This window comes from Platichthys flesus, chromosome 16, assembly GCF_949316205.1.
Source record: "Platichthys flesus chromosome 16, fPlaFle2.1, whole genome shotgun sequence".
Taxonomy (NCBI): domain Eukaryota; kingdom Metazoa; phylum Chordata; class Actinopteri; order Pleuronectiformes; family Pleuronectidae; genus Platichthys; species Platichthys flesus.
Window position 1 is genome coordinate 14,745,550 of NC_084960.1, and position 19,817 is coordinate 14,765,366.

The 19,817-nt window shown below is 41.6% G+C and overlaps 1 protein-coding gene across 2 annotated transcripts in view; it reads right to left on the reverse strand.

Moving 5' to 3' along the window:
- The window catches only part of asic2 (acid-sensing (proton-gated) ion channel 2), a 355,981-nt gene that overhangs the window by 114,226 nt on the left and 221,938 nt on the right, over positions 1 to 19,817 (reverse strand). The window contains exon 1 of one of the 2 annotated variants that reach the window (XM_062408952.1): positions 5,230 to 7,435. The exons of the other annotated variant lie outside the window; for it this stretch is intronic. Within the exon in view, the coding sequence (XP_062264936.1) occupies positions 5,230 to 5,919 (690 nt within the window). The 5' untranslated portion in view covers positions 5,920 to 7,435. Of the gene's footprint in view, positions 1 to 5,229; positions 7,436 to 19,817 lie in introns of those variants that run through there. 2 annotated transcript variants of the gene reach the window in all.

A 19,817-nucleotide genomic window follows, 5' to 3' on the forward strand; every position in this document is an offset into this window, starting at 1 on the left:
TATTGTGTTAAGAATTTTATTTTACACCCTGCAGAACAACTGGATTTAAGGGTACAGCTGTGGTGTGCAGTGTAATATAATACAACCATCTTACATCGAATTTCACATTAATGAGGCTGCTGGGGTTTTGTTGACGCTTTGTCAGAGAACTGTTCATGCTAATTAAGAGAACTTTCTATTGCATTGTACCGAAATACTTTATTGGAAATGGTTTTAATAGTATATTCTTATTGTGTGTGAGTGTGAGGGAGTTGAGCTGAGCTGAGAGGGAAAACAGGAAGTAGTGAGACTTGGGGGTCAAGCAAGCCAACGCATACGCTTCTCATGCTGCTGTCACTCGCCTCTGCTACCTGTCATCACTCGCCTCTTGCATGAAAAAATGCATTAATTTAGTTAATTAACAGCATAACAAAAAACAACAGCATGCAAAGCTCATCTGCTGTAAGTTTCGCAAGTTCTTCATAAGGAGCAGTGGAGATTGGCTGGAGCGTTGGCTAATGGTATTCATGTAATGGAACAGCATCCATTAGCTTTCTATTTCAAACACTAACCTTTTACAAGTTGTGTGGTTTATGCATCGACGTGACCTTATGAATACTAACCATGTATAATCTTTTCTTCTGCGTTCAGGGCTTGCATTACATTGCTATGGCCCACGGCTTGCTGTCACACAGCTATTGCATATCGGCTGCAACCACTGACTGTGGCATATCAAGGGCCGCTGCTCTGGCCGTTCACATTGACACACGGCACCGTTGTGTTTTTTAATATAGGCCGGAAGTTGGAGCTCATGAAACAAATCGAGCCGTTTGTTGTGAAGAGGGAAATTGAATTGGAGATGTAGGGCACGGTAAACACAGGGCCACCTGTGTTAATGAGATTGCTGTGGTTGGAGCTGCGTGACGCTTTCATCCGACTGCCTTTCTTGTTTATTTTGAGTCAGATCAATAGATTATGGTCCCGCCTTACAGAATCCTACTGAAAAGGTCAATGACAAACTAAAGCAGGAAAGACCTGCGTTATTACCTGGCTGTGCTTAAAACTCAATCAGCTTCGCCTCCAGGCTCAGCGGTGATTGACCAGGCTTTGTGGGGACCTCCACAGATAAGCCTCAGTCTGTCTCCTCATTGTGTTTAAGTGGGAACCAAGATGGACGGAGTCAACAGGTGGAGTTTCACCTAAGCGCTGAAAATAAAACTTTAAGTAAGTACGGCTGAGGAATGAAACGATAAAGTGCAGCTGAGAAAAAGCATTGAAAATAAAATCTGTGTTCAGGCATCTTTCCTTTTCAGCTCTGAAACATATCCCATAAAGATATAGCACATGGAACAAACAGTGTCACGTTAAGTAAATTGACCTTTGCTGCTTCTTTCTTGTTGCTCTGCAGACGTTCAAAGGCCTATCCTAATCTCCACATAATATGATGAGACTGAAATTTGACACAAGCGAGAAGTGGAAGCCAGTCTTCGCCTGTGAAACCACAATATGAGACAAATCAGAATATGGATCAGGGTGAACTGAAACAATTGCTTGAATGATAAGATACTCATGGCAGCAGGTGTTGTGATTGTGAATTAAACTGTTGAACAAAGGATTTGTTTCTTAATCTGCACCTTCCCTCATGAGCAACTCAAGTTTACTTTGCATTTAATCAACCTTTCAGATAAACTTCACTCTGTTAATATAATCCTGTCTGCATATTTCTTTTAAGGTTGAGCTGATATAATTGATCCCAATAAAAGATACACATTCTGTCTTATATTTCTTGATCAATTCAAGTCCAATATTTTATAGATATTTTATAGATATTTAACATCAAAATGTAGCTGGCTGTTAAACATACAATCTAACCAAAGGATACAAAAATACTGCAGCGTTATGAGCAACCCCTAGTAAATTATTACCAATGAGGTTAGGATTTTGTTTTGGTTGGTTTGTTTGTCCGTTATTCCACAAGATAACACAAATACTTTTGGACAAATTACTATGAAACTGGGTGGTGAAGATGCTGTATGGGTCATGGATGAGCCCATACATTTTTTTGTGCAGATCTAGGTCATGAGGCAGATCCAGTTTTTTTTCCACCTGTTAAGGGCACTGATATTCATGAGTTTATGCAATTGGTGCAGATCCAAATAAAAATTCTGATCTAGTGAATTTAAATGTGCTTTCATAAGGGGACTGTACAATGGCTGCGGTGTGCAGTCTACTGAGTGTCTATTCATTACCACAAGAGATTCCTTTCACATAAAAGTATTCATTTGATCCATTGTTAACATAAAAAAGTGTAGCAGTTCACATAAATAAAATAAAATCTAACATTGATAACACTAATGAGACAAACAGTAATTCACAATTTGAAAACACATCCGAAGTAACCTGTTCAACCCCATCACCTGGGTGCGGTACAGCGTTGGTCTGGCTCTACACTTGAGGCAAAGAGGTTCACTGTTTATCTCCTTCCCCCTGCCTAGAGTGTGATATGGTGCTACTCTTTAACTCTGACCACTTTTTTAATTTGTCATCGCAAGCGCAGTTATCTCATCGTCGATGGGGCTCAAGAAAGGTAGGATGGAGATGTGTATCGGCTCCACATAGAAAGAGGCTTAGCTCACCGTGGTTTGATAAGGTATTACTTCAATTTCATTGTGAATGGATGGAACAGTTTTCCTGGCCTTTGGTTCATTTCTGTGTCTCTTCCACCACCCTAAAGTTGGGACTGGGGGTGGGACGGCTGAGAACGTATCAGCACTGGAGATGTGGAAGCAAAATAGACCACCATAAACTACATCACGGACCTTATAGATTTATTGATTAGCAAGCCCTCCACTAGTTCCAATTCACTGTGATACAGTAGATTCAGCAGGTCAAGCGTATGAAATCGTGCTGCTGCAGGCAGTTGGCCAGAATTATGGGACCTATTTGTATTCCCAACCAGACCAACCAGATGCCTTTTCTCTATTCCATCCCTCACATACAACCTCTAGGTTTTCTTCCCCTTACCTCAACCCACCCAGCGGCCTGACAGTTCAAAGAATCCTCTACACTCCTAAGCCTGTAATAACCAGCTTCAATTAAAAATGGATTTCTCACTTATTCTCCAAGACAATCGTGCATGCAGTCATATGAATTAGTACACACAAGCATTGCAGCATTTATTTACTAACAAGCCAATGTGCATGTGCTCCCTGTCCCCCATTTAATCTGGTTCTTGCATCATTTTTGGTCTTGGAGTGACAGTAACCTTAATGCAGTGATAATGAATAGGCCTCCGGGAGTCTTTGCTGACTTGCATGTGCAGGCTAATAACATTGGCAAAACCACTGAGGGCCTGTTAACGGTATGATGCCCCCTATGGGGTAAAGCAAGATGAAAAAGAAAGCAGGAGTGGGGCATCCACAAATCTCCACACAGAAGCACATTTAAGGATAGAGTATGAGCAGCACTGGTGTCCGCCAGGTACACACTGTACCTGTTATTGTATTTGCAGCAGGGCTGAAGCAGCTACCTTGTCCTTCACCCTGTTTCATATTTATCTACACTGATATTTTAGTGTGATTGTTAAGAGCTGTTGTTGGAAGTTCTCACAGTATCTGTTCTCAGAAGGCCATTTCCCCTCAATCAGCAGCAGCTTAAACCATGCCTATGATGCACAATGATTAGACAGTTTAAATCCCAGAAAATCATTCAGCTTGAAAAAAAACAAATCTATTACACTCAAAGCTCCATGAGTGTTCATCACAATACTTCACACTGGTAGCACTCATTATGAAAGTGATTCAACCCACTTGAATGCATTACCTTGACAAAAAACTGCCCCCTGAATAATGAGTAAACCAAGCAGTCACAACATCAAACATTTCCAACTGTTCCACTAAACTAGGAATAGGTTTCGTTCTCTACTGAGATTATTCTGTTTGCATCACAACACAGCTAACCCAATGTGACTGATTCAGCATATTTGAGGCTCTGCTAAGGTCTGTGTGGTGTATATTTTGGACATTAGTTTGAGTGCACATGTTCAGAAATACAAGGTAATGACAGATTTGTTTTGCTTTCCATGTCGGGTAGAGTGTGGCTTGCATGAATATTTTTTGTCCTAATCTGACAAACCCCCAGAGAAAACCAACCAAGCCTGACCTGAGCCAGAAATGTATTGTATTTTTTTGTCCAAACTCAACTCAGGGCCAATGTTTTCCCCGATTACAGGCCTGAGCAGCATACAAATCATGTGGATAACCCAGCCAACATGGCCGACCCTGAATATAATTTCAATTTTTTTGTCTGTACCACTCCAGGCAAGTTCAAACTGGCTCAAGTTGGGTGGCCTGTCCACATTCTTCTGTTCATGCCAGTTGGAATTTAAAGGCATCCTCAGGCAGACTCAGCAGAACAAAAAACTGATACCTATCCAACCTTTGCACATTGGTGGTACTGTAATCACCTGCCGCTTCACATTCTTCCTTTAGTCAGTTTCTGATTCCAAGGCACAGTAAAGAACAAGAATGAAATGACAAAATAAAAAAAAAAATCTTTAAAAGACAATTTTCAGTTTGTGCAGCTTACCGCAGAGAAAACATCTGCCATGGTTCACGCGTGCCGAGGGAGTGCACAAGGAAGAGTGGGCACACAAATCCCCAAACCCACAACCATCCACACAGAAAATAAGACAGATATGAGAGCGATCAGACACAGAGGCAGTAAACTCCTCTCTGGGTTGCACAGTGCTGGGAAAGAAACTCTCTGATATGTAGGGATGGTTGTTATGACTTTCCACAAGCTCATATGTTACCCATTTCATCCACCTTATGACCATGGATAATGTTCCCGCCATATTCCAGACGGTTTTCAGAAAAAGCTCAATGCCTTATACAAGCAGTGATATAATAATTGCCCTATCCAGCCACAGATTCACTTATCTTTTTATACTATCACTCAGAAAGTCAGCTATAACAGGAGGTAACGACAGGCTGTATTTACAGCCGTATAACTCAGCCATTTAAACAAGTATGGCACAGGAGAAAACTCCCCTAAAAGATAATGAATTGAAGCAATACGTTGTTTCATTTTGAAACAACATATTTGCAAGTTTATTTGCAGTTAAGAACGGGGTATTTGAAAGTAAACATCTGGAGAAATAAAAGTACAAGAGGAAATAGTGAAGTATTTCTCTGCTGACAGCGTTGACATGATGCTTCTAGAAAACACTAGAGAAAGGGTTGGACTTACAGAAGAGAAGTTGTGAGCTCCGCAAGGCTCTCCTCTGTATTTGCACGAGAGAAGCATGTCATCCAGTTGGTGGCTCAGTCTGTCCATAAACTCCAGGTTGGTTCCCTCAAAGTTTCTGGGTGGCAGAAAGAGCCTGAAGTCCGAAAGCTTCCTGAACCAGGCCCGACGGTCCTCCTGAAGCAAGTCCAGAACCATGGGCCTCACTGTCCGGTTAGCCAGCAGCAGGCCCAGCCAGTGGCCGGCAAAATACAAGTCGCTCTTGGTGAGCTTGTAGAGGCGTATAGGGTTGTTGTTACAGATCGTGACCGTGGGGAAGGCCAGTTCTTTGGCCCACTCGGCGTGGATCCGCGTGTATGTGGGGAAGGAAAGCCAGTGAAGTAGACGGTTGGAGGACCATGATAAAAGCAGCCCCAGGGAGGTGCAGAGGGCCAGCAGCCAGAAGGCCCTGCGGCCTACTGAGCCAGGGACACAAACGTGCCTCAGGCCATGCAGGCGTGTCCTTGACAGCAGAGTAGAAGTGACCTGGGTCAGAGTTGGCCTTTTAGGATGTGGCTGACAGCCCTTTCTGATCATGGCCGGGGATCCCCGCCGGAGACAGCGCCCCTCCAGGGCCATCGCTGCCCACAGCGCTCCTACAGCCGCGGGAAAGGCTTCATTTCCCAGCCAGGCCTTAGGGGCTGGGGCCCACATGTAGCTCCAGGATAAATCCACTACTGTAATCCACAACAGGATATCTGTTTGGCCTTATGAAAATGAATGACCCATGCGGTCTTAACTGTAAAAACAGTCCAGCGTATGCCCACTAGGAAATTACCTCACCAAAAGCAGTGTGTTTTGAAGTCCTCTTCTTCTGGTGGTGCAGGAGCTCTGATGAAAAGCGACTTGTTGGTCATCTCTCCTGGACTTTTTATGTGAGAGTGCTTCAATCATCCAACTCAACAGTGAGAGGAGAAAAAAAGTCAGCTTGGCAAATGTGCTCCAAGGAAGGTAGCTTCTACATGAGTGACTCCAGCATCCACCGCAGTTAGTGTGACAGTGAACACGAGAGGATGAGACAGAGGGAGCAAAGGCAAGAGGAGGAGGGGGGGGAAGAGAGAGGGAGCGAGGAGGGTAGAATACAAAATACCAAGGGCTAAGCAGAGGACAAAAAACGACAAATGAAGGAGAGGGAGGTAATTAAAATAATGAGATGACAGTGGAGGAAACTGGTTTGTGGGGTGCAGTCTGGCAGTAGAGGGCTTGCCTTGTTCCTGTGCCGTGGTTTTTCTTCTCTTGAGTGAAATGTGTGTTCTTTGGCTTCACTGTCTTGCAGAGCTGCTCGGCAGCCGGGGGCAGCAATCAGTTCCTTTGCGCTCTTCAGTATGAGGCTTTAACTCACTTCACAAAAGTATCCCCTGTTCGTTTCTCTTCTCTCCCACTTTGCAGTCTCACTTCTGATGCCTCGACTTCCGTGGGATGTCACCACTCTGCATCTTGTCTGTCCTCCCACTTGGCTTTAAACAGTGTTAGAAGGTCCTGCAGGTAATCACAGGGTGGCTTCATCTTGTGGCCGACCTCCTTTTCAGCACCACAGCTATAGTCAGAGACACGCTCCAATGCACTTTCACATGGAGAAGGAGGCACTGATGCACGCACACGGACATACACTCTCAGTGGTTTCCTGCGGGAAACCAGAACAGAGATAATCTGTTCTGTCACACTCTGATCTCAACATCTCTCTTCCTTTCTTTGTCTCCTGTTTTTCCTCTTTTCTTTTTCCTCCACTCACAGCCTCTCTAGTTTCAATATTTCTCTCTTGTCTTCAGTCCTCCTTCTAAAAATACACTCACCAAATCAAATCCATCAACTTGCCCTCACGCTCCTCCTCCTTGCTTTTGTGTCAGTCAAGCCCCGTAAACTAGATCTCCTGTCAGGCTCCCTCTCTTCTTCCTCCTCCTTTTTGTCTTCTTTTCCACTTTGTGCACGCACTCCCCCGCTTCTCTGCTCCGTCAGGACGGGCTTCTCTGTGCGCTCTCTTCCCTCCGTGTCCTTGTCAGTTTCATCCAGCTTTCTCCTCTCGCTGCTCCAAATGACTTCTCTCCCCTCAGTGGTCTCTCTCCGTTTTGTTCTCCCTCCCTCTCTCGTGGTCTCTCGCGTTTTGCTCCGGGTTTTCAGGCAGCTTGTCCTCCCGTTGCACCTCTCGTCCTCCTCCTCCTCCTGCGCCACAGCTCTGTCCGCGCACCCTGTGAGCCCGTCACTGATGAGAGCGCTTGTCTCTCTGTGCGCGCCGTCCTTTGCACACCCCCTCCGTTTGTCTGCCGCTGCTGTTGCTGAGCCACACAGCTACAGAGCAATGAGAAACTGCAGGGTGCATGTATGAGAATATTTGTGAGCATCAGTGAAGAACAGCAAGTCATGGGAGTATACTTATAAATAAATATTGAATCTCTTCAATTCTTCCATGCTCTTTATTTTGATAACATTTTTACTCTTATACCTTTGACAAAAAGTAAATTACTAGTCTAAGATTTTTTTTTTATTTGAACTACTTTAAGACATTTCTGTGGTTGTTTTTTAATCATTGTTTATTTCACACAGGGTTTTTTTGTATAGTTTTCCGAGCATTGTCTTTATATGTGATACACAAAGTAGTGTTTGTGTTTGTTTACAAGTTTCCATTTCCTCCTGTGAAATTATGTTTAGCTTGTTGATAATTACTTTAGTTAAGTTTCATTTTAGTTCTTAATTAATTATATTTCTCAACATACAGGTATGTGTGTTGCTGGTGTATATCATTCTGTGTGGGAGACTGGCTGGTACAAATTAGTTTGCCGCCTAGTAGACACATATTTCACTATCTTATTTTGAACTAAAGCCAAGTCAATAACTAAAACAGCTGTTAATCTCTATAAATAGAGTTAAGCCAAAATGGCGTCTGGAAAACACCAGCAAATTGTGTCGCTGTTTGTGTTTTGTGTCAAGAAACCATGACTGTAAACAATGTAATATGTCCTACTCTCATATTGTTTGTCACAGATCTATAATACCAGTCTTTTTGTTATGTACATAAAAGAAGCATGTAGGCTACCACAATTAGATGTCTTTAAACTCTCAAATATCAATAGCATGATTACTTGCAAAACTTTAGGTATTGAGTGGGCTCTATCGACTTTTACATATACACATTTTAACTATATAAACTATATTTGTTTCAATAGCAGTGATTGCCTCCCCACTCCCATGATTGTCACGCTGCTGGTTGGTGCAGTTAGGTAACTCACTTCTTTACCCCCTCATACTGAACCCTGTAATCGGCAAGCAATCATAATTTTTCAGGAGACGGATGAACAAAACACAAATGTAGGAAAAACAGAGAGATTACAGGAAGGAAATCGGGCGAAGACAAATTATTGCCAGCGACTACAATTGCTCATATTTTATCTTCCTTGGAGCCATTTATCCATCTTGGAGCGTGTCCTTAGTTTTAAAAAACCCTCACAACAGCAACTCCTAGGTAATCTGTGCAAGGACTCTGTTTTGTACCACATATAAAGATACTTTTTGTACCATTTTTGGCTGCTTCAATGCTTCAGGATTAGTTCATACATGGTCTGCCAATATCACATCTGTACAAAAACTAAATCTCTGTCCGACAGTCAACTTAAATACGCTTCACCACTACGAGTGTAATAAAAGCATCTGAGCCAATTCAGGGAGAGTGCTCTCGTTCACTTGGTGCTATAATGCAAGGTTTCATCAAAATCAAGATTTTGCATATTAGCATTCATCAGCCTCTGTCTGTAAGAGCAGAGACCATTTTGTATTTCGCCAATTGAACTCAGCCTCAGTGCTCTCAGACTCTGTTTAAAGAGTTAGAATAAAACCGAAAATATGAATGCAAACTCTAAGAAAGAAAAAATGTGGTAGCGCTGACTAATTATCAGAAACTTAGATAAGTTCTGCAGTACACGCCATGACTTAACAAAGCTATAACCTTTATTCTCATAAAATGTTCAAACAAAGGTTGAGGCAAATACCGAATTCTCTACAAGATTCGACTCAGCGTGCAGGCTTGATATTATTCAACACACGTAGCTTATCTTTGTTGGTTGAATGTTTAGCAAAGGAGTCTGCTGATTCTTTGGAATTTTATCTTAAAATAGGTCATGAAAAGACATTTTAACTTGGGTAAGCCCACACATGAGCCTCAAGAAAGCTTCCACACTGTCAAAAGAAATGAATGTAAAGACCCAAAACGGCATAAGCACGCATTACATGCACACACAATGCAACACGTCTTCCACAAACAACCAAACAGAGACTGTGAAAATGTTGAAGGAGTATACACCTCCATGTATAATTCATATAAATACAAAGAACAGGAGCGCAGGATTGAAATGTCAAATGCATGCATACACACTTATTTCCTCTAACACTTACTGTATTTTAGAGGGACACACACACACACACACACACACACACACACACACACACACACACACACACACACACACACACACACACACACACACACACACACACAAACACACACACAGCCTACAGCCTACAGCCTACAGCCTACAGCCAGAATCAGAGGCAGCCTTCCAGAGCCTGGATCTGCAGGCTGAATAATTAGCCTGGAGCCACAAAAGGGGTTTCTCAGTCCAGCTACGCACTCAGTGTAAAGAGGAGCTCAAAGGCTCAACATATCCAATTTCCGATTCTAAAACATAAGGGAAATCACTGATTAATTAGGGATATAACCAACCTCAAAATCAGATACAATTACACAGCATTCTATAGCTGCAAGGACATGGACATACACACGACTCCCTATAACATATTCCTGTATGCTTTCATCAACAGCACTGTCTGAGATCAAACGACACATGGTGGAAAACTGGTCAGGAGTGAGCAGCATGCAGATATACTGCCCCATTAGACATTCACAGATTCCTATTAATGAGGCAAAGGATGTGTCGGAGAATGTCAGATCAAAACATGCTCCGTGGGTAAGCAGCGGTTTGGCAAGTCAGTCACAAGGAAGGCAACAGTTGATCATGATTCATAACGGGAGCAAGCGTCGTGTTGGTCTTGTCTGTGAAAGCGCAGGTGAAGCTATAACTCCGGCAAATAGATGAAAGATGAGGGAGGTGAATAAAACCGTTGTATCTCGTGGTGGGCTGTCATTCATCAAAGCCCCAGGCTGATTTAAAATAACGGTGATAGCAGGAAAAGCAATCGATGGCTTTTCTCTAAGTCTTCTAATATGACTGCAGTTCCACTTATCAAATGGGGGAAAAAAAGTTTACACTGGAAGGGGTGGGCCGCCTCACCCTTTGCATTCTCCTTGAACTCAGTGGCTTTTACATGAATAGAAAGTATAAATCCCTGAGTAGCACCTGATTAAGTCAAAAGATCGATGGTGTGGTGGTGGATACTCATTTAATTGTCATTACATCTAATAGGTGCTGTCAGAGTTCATGGAATAATCTGGAGATGGTTTCCTTTGTGATGAGGCAGTGGAGGTTTGTCAGGGCCTGTCCATCATCGTCGGAGCTACCGTCACTGACAAGAACACGTTGTGACAAGAGCCATGGTTCTAGACTGCCATCATCATCACTTAGTATACGCAATGAATACATATTCCATTGTTTAACTTTCTGCTCCAGGTTTAACCTTAAACCTATTGCTACTTTTTGCATGACCATAAAAATGTTTGATGTAGCTGATGCAGGCAGAACTGTCCCTGCTACATTTCTCGCCCCTGCATAAGAGAATGTGTTTAGCCCGGAGGTATTTCATGGTTAAAGCTGCTGTAGACCCTCATGAGTTCAGTGAAATAATACTCTTCATCTATTGCAACCCATCCAGTGACTCCCTCAACTCCCTATGGAGTTCTGTATTGAACAAATGGCTATGTTTACACCCAGTGTTTTCTACCGAAACACTTTCGGTGTATCCTGAAGGTCCAACAAACCAGTTGAGTGCATTTTCTCCGAGTAAAATATTACACCATTTTAAAGAAATCTTATTAGCTTCCGTGGCCATCTTCTTATTTTGCCTTTGGTGGTTCATTGTAGGGTTTGTTGGCAGATTAATGCTACCAGTTGTCGATCAATGAGAAACCAGGGCCATGCTCATAGGAAAAGTTGCTCCAAAGCACTACTTCTGTTAAAAAACAGCAGATGGTACCTTTAAACCAACATTACATTATCATTATGGGCCCTTGGGTGCAGTGGACCGAGCTGAATACAAAACACAGACATATTATCACACTATAGAGTGGTCTGATGCTTTAGTTTGGTGATACTTGGTAAATCTGGGTAGTGTATAGTGGGTTTTTGTGCTGGAATGAGCTTGAGGAGTTTTAATATAATTAAAGGCTACAGAACAAAAACGAGAGCTGAATTTAGCTTCACAAACTCCATCGCAGTAAACACTGCGTCAGATTTGGGTGATGATTCTGTGTTTGTCACAGCAAGCAACGTCTTATATATTATACATAGTCCTCCAATCCACTGTTGGCATAACCAAGCTGCAATACAGAGGAGCGTCCCTTTCTGATTTCTGAAAATAATTGTCCTTTTTTCTTCTCTTTTGCGTTTGACACAAAGCAAAACAAGTTGTTCTCACAGATTAGATTGCAGTGTGCTGTTTATTAAATGTCAGCAAGTTCTCATTTCTCAGTCCCCTTTCTCAGCGCCTGTGTTTAAATCTGTGACTCACCCGCAAAACGAGAAGAAACCATTGACGTCAGCCTGTCAGTTTTGTTGGAGCAGGAAGTGACACGACTGAGAGGACATTCAAATAGACCAATTGACATTTAGTGCTGAGCTTAAATTACAGTGGGACTAAACTTCCAAAAGGAAGGAAACACATTCACTGAGGTGAGAAGAAACCACAGGGGTCTGGTGCACGTATGTAAAAAGAGCATATATTTTAATAAGACAAGGTGAATGGAAAATTCCTCAGTCTGCACTGCAGCTGAACTCAGCGGTTCTCTGAACATGGCTCAACTTGCAGGTACAGTCAAGTTTAGATTAAATAACATTCAATTACACGACACATAGCTTAATTTAAAACAAGATCTTGCAAAGAGTATTAAAAATATATCAAACACTATTTTCACTGAGGGATTTTTACCTTATTTGAACTATTGTGGTTTTAACTCAATAAACATATGAACAAATATAATTCAGGACTATCAGCTCATCCTAAATAATGAAGAGCAGATTTATTTCATTTTCATCTGAGTCTGTCGATATTAAAGTGAACTGATTCTGGTCCTGCTGGCTTGAAGGTGCCTGAAGCAAACGCAAAGCTACAGGTGCTGATCCTGCCATATTTACACAGCATGTGATGAATGTGATATTGATTTTTTTTAATATAAGATTACACTGTGAAAGTTAATCCAATGCAGAAGTGCCTGGAACTTGTTTTCTTTCAAATGACCAGCGGAGGGGGTCTTCATTTGTTGCAAAATATAAGTATGTTCCTATATATATATATGTCTATGAGAAAATCTCACTTGATTTAAAACGTCAGTAAACATTTTCATAAGAAGTGTATGGTCTTAATTTCTAGTCTCAAGTCTTCTTCAACACAACATGATGTTAATTTTGTAAATAATGGCCCATTGAGAGTGGAATAGGCGATATAGCACCGTATGCATTGGTTGAATGTCAGCTACCACCATCCAATGGGTGCAGGTCGCGCCCCCACTCCACCCGCCACTCCTCGACATATGGTTATTTTTAGGTTTCAAGACAAAAAGATGGCGCTGGACAAAATGTAAACCTCAAGGCTTCAAAATGGCTTCAAAATGGAAGCTAATGCCAGTTTGCCCACAATGGACATTGATGGTTTGATTTTCAGTGAGGAACATTAAGCTGCTTAATTTCTACAGTCTGGAAGTCTGGTCAAACTAACATCTTTCTGACTCTTTTGAAATGTTTGGTGCTAACATAGTTTGAGGCGATGTGTGATATTCACTGTTATCACACATTGATGTGTATAATCAGTGGATGTTCTCTTTTCTTCGACAACATCTATAAAAATGGTGAATGTCCCATTTGTCCTCAAGGCTGTTACTTATTCATATGTTTTATTCACGCTGTAGAAAACTCAGGGTCGAACAACAGTTCCTCTTTTGAGAGTGAAGGGAGGAGTAAGAGGGGAAATTGTATAGTTAGACACAGTATGAAGTAGCATCAGGTGAAAGCAACGTTTTTGTCGGACCAATAAATGTATCTTGTTCTTCTGTTGCTTTGATTCTCCTGCTTCACGCCCCATGATTTGCCTTTCCATGCTGCTCCACTTCTTCTCAAACTGTTCCCACCTTTTTGATTTAAGGGCAACAGGAGCAGCTGCTGTGGATCAGGCCCCACACCTGGCTCGCACAGAGCAGAAGGCCTTTTAAATTTTTGAAGAGCAACTAATCACAACAAGAAGTAGGCATCGCTGAAAAAGTGTGTGAACATGCTGCGTGAACGAAGGCCTGCGTTGCTTCATTTCAAATGTGAGTGTGTCTTTGTTATGATGATCCAAAAATTAGTGTGTTGATTACCCAGCTGGATTCCCATCTCTATGATTATAACATCCGCTCTGGTTAAACTAATAATCGTCCCCCAGCTGACGCAACCAAAACGCTCTCTGACAGTTTGGCCGCACACCAGCCACACTCTGCACACACGCTCCTGCCCTTTACGACTCCCCTCGGCCATCCCATCACTTTGTAAACCCCGGTCACGATTCAGTCAGCGGATCGACCTCAGAAAAACCAGTGTCACGCAATCTACATTTAAAACATGAAACAAGCACATTTGTTTATTTAACACCAAGTAAGCAACTGGAGCATTGATCAAAGGCAGCAGCAACAGCAAAGCATCATATTTGCTTCAAAAGTGGACTCATCCGATTCATTTTGGATGTTTAACTTATTAATCGGGACAATGGAGATGTTTCCGGGGGACAGTGATGGACCCGGCTCAGACACAGGTGTTGTTCAGTGTTGATGTTACAGAATCAGCTACAATATAAAGTTTGTTCTTTGCCCCATTAGCTTGTGTGAGCAAGATTACATATTTATATGTGGTACAGATCTGAACAGATTTCAATCATTTAGTTGTGGATCTGGACTAGGGAGCAATTCCAGGATTTTTTGCTAAAAAAAAAATCAAGATCTTGTTTAAATAAAGGCAAATAAAATGGTTCTAGATTTGTAATAATCTGGCATATTCAGGGGACTGATAGCCATACATTTTTTGCAATTTTGTGCAGGTTGATTGGAGTTGAAGTGACTATTAGGACTATATGGTGGAGGTATTTGCCTTAATGAGTGCCATATATTGTTATATATGGTGATCACAAGATTTAGATATTGCTGCTGCTATAAACCTTGTGTGGCGCAGGGGGTTCTTCACTGTTTTTGTGTCCTCTGGAAAACACAAGCATGTTTGTATTTGGTTATTATGTTTTCTTAATTTTCCGGTTAGTATGTGCTTTCTTCTGCTGCAGTGACCACTTGTTGGAAGAAATTAAAAGGATTTTTCTGATAAATAGAAATATTAATTTGTTGCTTAGTTAATTTATGACTTACATTAGCTCATAAACCACATAAAAACTTACTGCTATCACACTCATGTACATTTAAATGTGGTATATGAAGGTTTCTTATTGCAACTTTTGATGAAAAGATCTTAAGGTAAAATTCAATCAGCATCTATTTTTCTGATCAACCACTACCTTTTGATAGATGCGTCCTTTCATCGTGCATCGATTACTCATTGCAATGGACAGTTTCACCCAAGGTTTCCAAGGCAACAGCAGCTCCCGTTGGACCACATGCACAGGAGTGACAGTGAAGGTAATTAGAATCTGTTCACTGTACTGGGATTTACGTGTTACATTGTCTTCATAGGGAATCAAAGCCAATTAGATGTAAAGGGAACCTGTCCTAATCTACCTTCTAAATAATAAAAAAGGAAAAAAAGAAAACTTCAACAAGGGAATAGAAAACTCAGAGCCGAGACTGCCACAACAGTTCCAGCTAATGATGCTATTAGTGCTTAGGAGCAGCACAATCAATCAGAGAAGTGATTAGCATGAGCATGTAAGGAGAGCTGGGCCATTAGTCAGATGTGCTGTGTGTAACCTTGACAAGCTGATGACTGCACGCTTAGTAAAATCGAAACACATTTTTATAGTGAGTAAAAAAATAACCACAAATGACCTTTATAATGGGATGTCAAATTGGATCTTTCTGTTGTGTGTGGCGGTGTGAGCTCTTAATGTCGGAACCCACCTCCCTTAGGAGGAGGGAGGTGGGATAAAGAAGGGTAAACTGAAGGATAAAGAAGGATAAACTGAGCCACAGGTGTCTTTGGATCGAATGTACATCTTTCTGACTTGAGGTGGTGAAACAATGCTCATGGAGTGACGGATGACAGATGGAATAATTAGACGTCCGCTTTGCTGTGAAGCGAGAAAACTTGGAATGAGTTCAGTCAGAGGATGGAAAGGAGAGAGAGCAATACACTGAGCTGATCCTGAGCCGGGCCAGACGAGGGTGCTGAGGTGAAGCAAGTGAGAGAACAGAGGGCAGACATAAAGCTGCTGTTGAAATATAACAATGGTAATTTTAACTGTGCTCTGTCATGTGTGGTTTAGGGCTCCCGCAATAAGTTAATTCATGATGAGCTGTCACCTCTTTGAGGAAAACACGACCTGGATTTACAGAAAAGGCTCCAATGGGAATAATGTCCGGCAGATGTAACCTGAGTGTCTGACATCTTGAAATCTCAGGGTTACGTCAATGAGGCCATTAACCATTTTGATCACATGGGGGAATTTGTGCATTTCAGAATATTCACGATCATCGTTAAATATTGATGATCTCAAAATCCTTCTGTAAGCTGCAGTCTGCAGTAGAGCAACTTGTGTGCACAGTAACACAAAGACATCTCATCACCACTTCAACAAATCAAGTGTCTGAATAAAAAACTCATGAGTGATAAGTGTCTGAGGAAGAAGACACTCTTAATGAATGAAGGCTTATCCAACGAATCCAGCGTGATCGATGTTTAATAACGACTACAGATTATATGTGGCTCAGTTTTCACAGGGCTAGCCCCCTGAACATCACACAGCAAAGACTTACTTTCTCCATTTAATCCTGATTTGTCTTTCAAAGGAAGACGTTTCTTTTTTCGTGGGCTTCTATTTATCCAACTCAGAAACTGTTGACAAAGATGGATGACACATCTCTACTTCCTTCAATTATCTAGATAGTAAGGCCAAAATAAACTGGGTATGACCACTGCCATCTTGGACCGATGACCTCAATTGCCGACATAGTTAGAGTAGCAATTGGGGGATGGAGGTTGCACATATGTATGTGCTCCACCAATCGCGAGTCAGACGCAGCTGTCAAGTGTGATAAGAACAACCATAATTGACAAAAAATAGGAGGAGGCAGACAACCACTAGGGGGAGATTGAGACACTTTGGCTGATAGTAAACATGTCAATGTGGTGTAAACATAAAAACTTGGTACCAAATCATTTTTCTTGCTTAAAAATTCTGAAATTCTCAATTAAACACCCTATCATCTAGTTTGGCATAATCATACATTTGTGTTGATTATTATTAAATAAGATAATTGAACAACATTTTTCTGACTATTATCATAAATTGGATAGAATATTTAAGATTTCCTATTCTTTTTCCGTCTTAACTTTTTTATTTAAAATTAAATAAAAAATTAAATTAACCCAACATACATGCATAATATACTTTGCAAAAAACTTGATGCACGCTTTCAGAAAAGTTTAAAAACATTTTTGAATTTCTCACTCAATTTGTCACTGACCCATTTACAAAAGTTAGTGCTGACATATCCTTAACTTTTATAGATGAAGCAGACAGGCTTAAAACCAGTACCAACGTTAACAAGGTTAATACAAATCTCTGAATTATCCCAGTCATCAGCCCCACACGATTAGGGCAACACAGAATCTCACTCAATTGGAATGATAGCCACCATCCAATGTTGTTGTCCAATTTTCAGCAAATAAATGATTTGTGATTTGATCCTCTTTCCAAGCAGGAAGTGGAGTTGGAAATCATTGCTGTACACTGTGAGCGCCATCAACCGAACTGCCGTCAGCAAGCCTGCACTCTTCAAGAAGGCAACCACATTGATCTTAAACTTAAAAATGAATTTTAAAACTTTAATTGAACAGTTTTAAAATGGAATGAATAATGACCTGGTGGCGCGATGTAAAGGCAGACAGAGATGCGAGTCAACATTTCTTCCTTCCAGACAGCAATAAATAATCAGAATTGAATTTCTACTCAAACTCCAACCAGCTTCCATCTCTGAAGTACAAACGGAAGCGTGGGTATTTCTCATGTTTGGGTTAAATACAGTATTCATCTCCTCAAAACACCTGTGTGATGATCCTCACTCTATCAAAGGTTCCAGCAGCTTCCTATTCTCTTGACTGGGCTGCAGTGATCACACACATGATTAAATCCCCTAACACTCCAAGTGGATGTTTCTCGGCGAGAAGGCAGAAGGAGAACAGGATGATAACTGTGGAAAACATCCAGTGGGAGGCCTGTGTCCAGCTGTTTCCCAAGGGAAATGTTGACCCTTCTGGGAATCCGCTTTTGGGGGGTTGCATGAAGAAGATTGCCCTGGCACAGCACAGTAAGTGCTCCCATGAATTAAAGATGAGCTCAAGTTATTCTTCTGGCTCGAACTGGCTGGAACAGGTTTCCCATTTGCATTTTATTTGGTAGCCCATAAAGCATCACGTCCTTTGGTCTGCAGGATCATACGTGACACATCTATGGTCAGGTTTTAGATCGTATTTGGCAGCATAATAAGATTTTTTTAATGCACAATGTGAAATCTACAAATAAATGCCAATGTCAAACAACACAGAGATAAAGAAATAAGAAAACATGATGCAGAGAGGAGTACCCCCCCTCCCCCCCGAAAGAGTCAAAACTACAGAAGTTCACAAAAAAGTGATTTCCAATCAATTTCCAAAACAAGCTCAGACAACAACACGACTTCATGCCCAGGTGTCTTGCTACAAAACCCATTTTTAGTCAATTTCAAAAGATGTGACTTTCCGCCCCACACCTCTCCTGCGGGGCAGAAACTGATTCCTGTGAAAGTTGAGTTGAGGGAACAGGCAGCTGAGTTTGAAATCAGAGAGACGTTATTTGAAAGGGGACCATCTTCTCTCCAAAATGTTGCAGTCACTCTTCGAAGAGAGACAAGCACAAACCACAAGGTTTCCCTTCAGGGTAGATATGTATATTAAGTCAAAAAAGGATGCGAGTGACAGAAACAAAATTGTGTTTAATGGCACATACGTACTGCAAAGGAATGTACCGGTAGTTTGACCAGAGCATAAAGACAGAGCCTTACACCACCTGTTTCTCTAAAAGACTCGTCCCTGGCAAACACACTTTGCTTGCTTACCTCAAAGTTGTTGTATCCGATCCAGCTGGGAAACTGGTTCACATAACCCTGAAGAGCCAATGAAGAAATGCATAACCATTTTACCTTTAGCTTTTGGCCTCAGGACGATACCTCAGGGACACACTGCTCCAGGTGGGAGGCTTAAGAAGAAGATATGAAGCCTTAACCTAGAATCTAAAAAGATCAAGAGCTTTATTCAGGGGCCAGGTCAGGTGAGTGGTTTTCAGCCTTGCCCAACAGGAGAGGAAAGAAATAAAAAAAAAGATATACTTTAAAGTAGTGACATCATGGTAGATAGCTGAAAAATACTCATGATTTGGTTAGCTGGTATATTAACAAGACCTGATATCAAAACTACACTCCATGATCACCAGTGCAAAATGGAAGTAGCTGTATCCACAGTATTTTGGCTTTAACTTTGTACACTGGCTGGAGCTGGATATGGTTTGTCCATCTTTTTATATTCAGTCACTGGCCCACACAAGTGGCAGTGGTATTGTTGCTTGGGCTAAGTACAGTTGCTGCTCCAGTGTGACCACTTACAGACATTTATAGGGACAGAACTTTAGTTAATCACGTCATTGCCACAGTGAGAGCTTTAGCCATTATCCTTCCAGAGCCCATGGTGCCATTTCAACCTCCTCTGGGTCTTGATAGCAGGAGAAATTCCAGTTTCTGTTGACCCACTTGAATTCACATTTTGAATTTACTGCTCTCGAAGTTACATTGTCACAAGAAGACATGTATTCCCATTGGGGAAATTCAAGCATCCCACATCTCACACAAAGACACCCAAATAAGACAGTGACACAAAATAAATACTAAAAATAGATGGGTGCAATGATAAAAATCCTTGAATCAAACAACATGTTCTGTGTACACAATATCTTTCAAAAAAAAGATGCCATGTCTGTCCTCAGTACAGAGATCGTCTCATGAGCCCACAGGAGTCACATCCCTCGATCTACACAGAAAAGGCACCAAGCCCTTTTCCCAGCTGTCCCTCACACGTTGCCTTAACTGTTACACATACAGCAGATCGAGTTTAGATCGTAAAGGTCACACATGTTATCAGAGGATATCTCAGTAATGGAATTTGGTGAAGGTT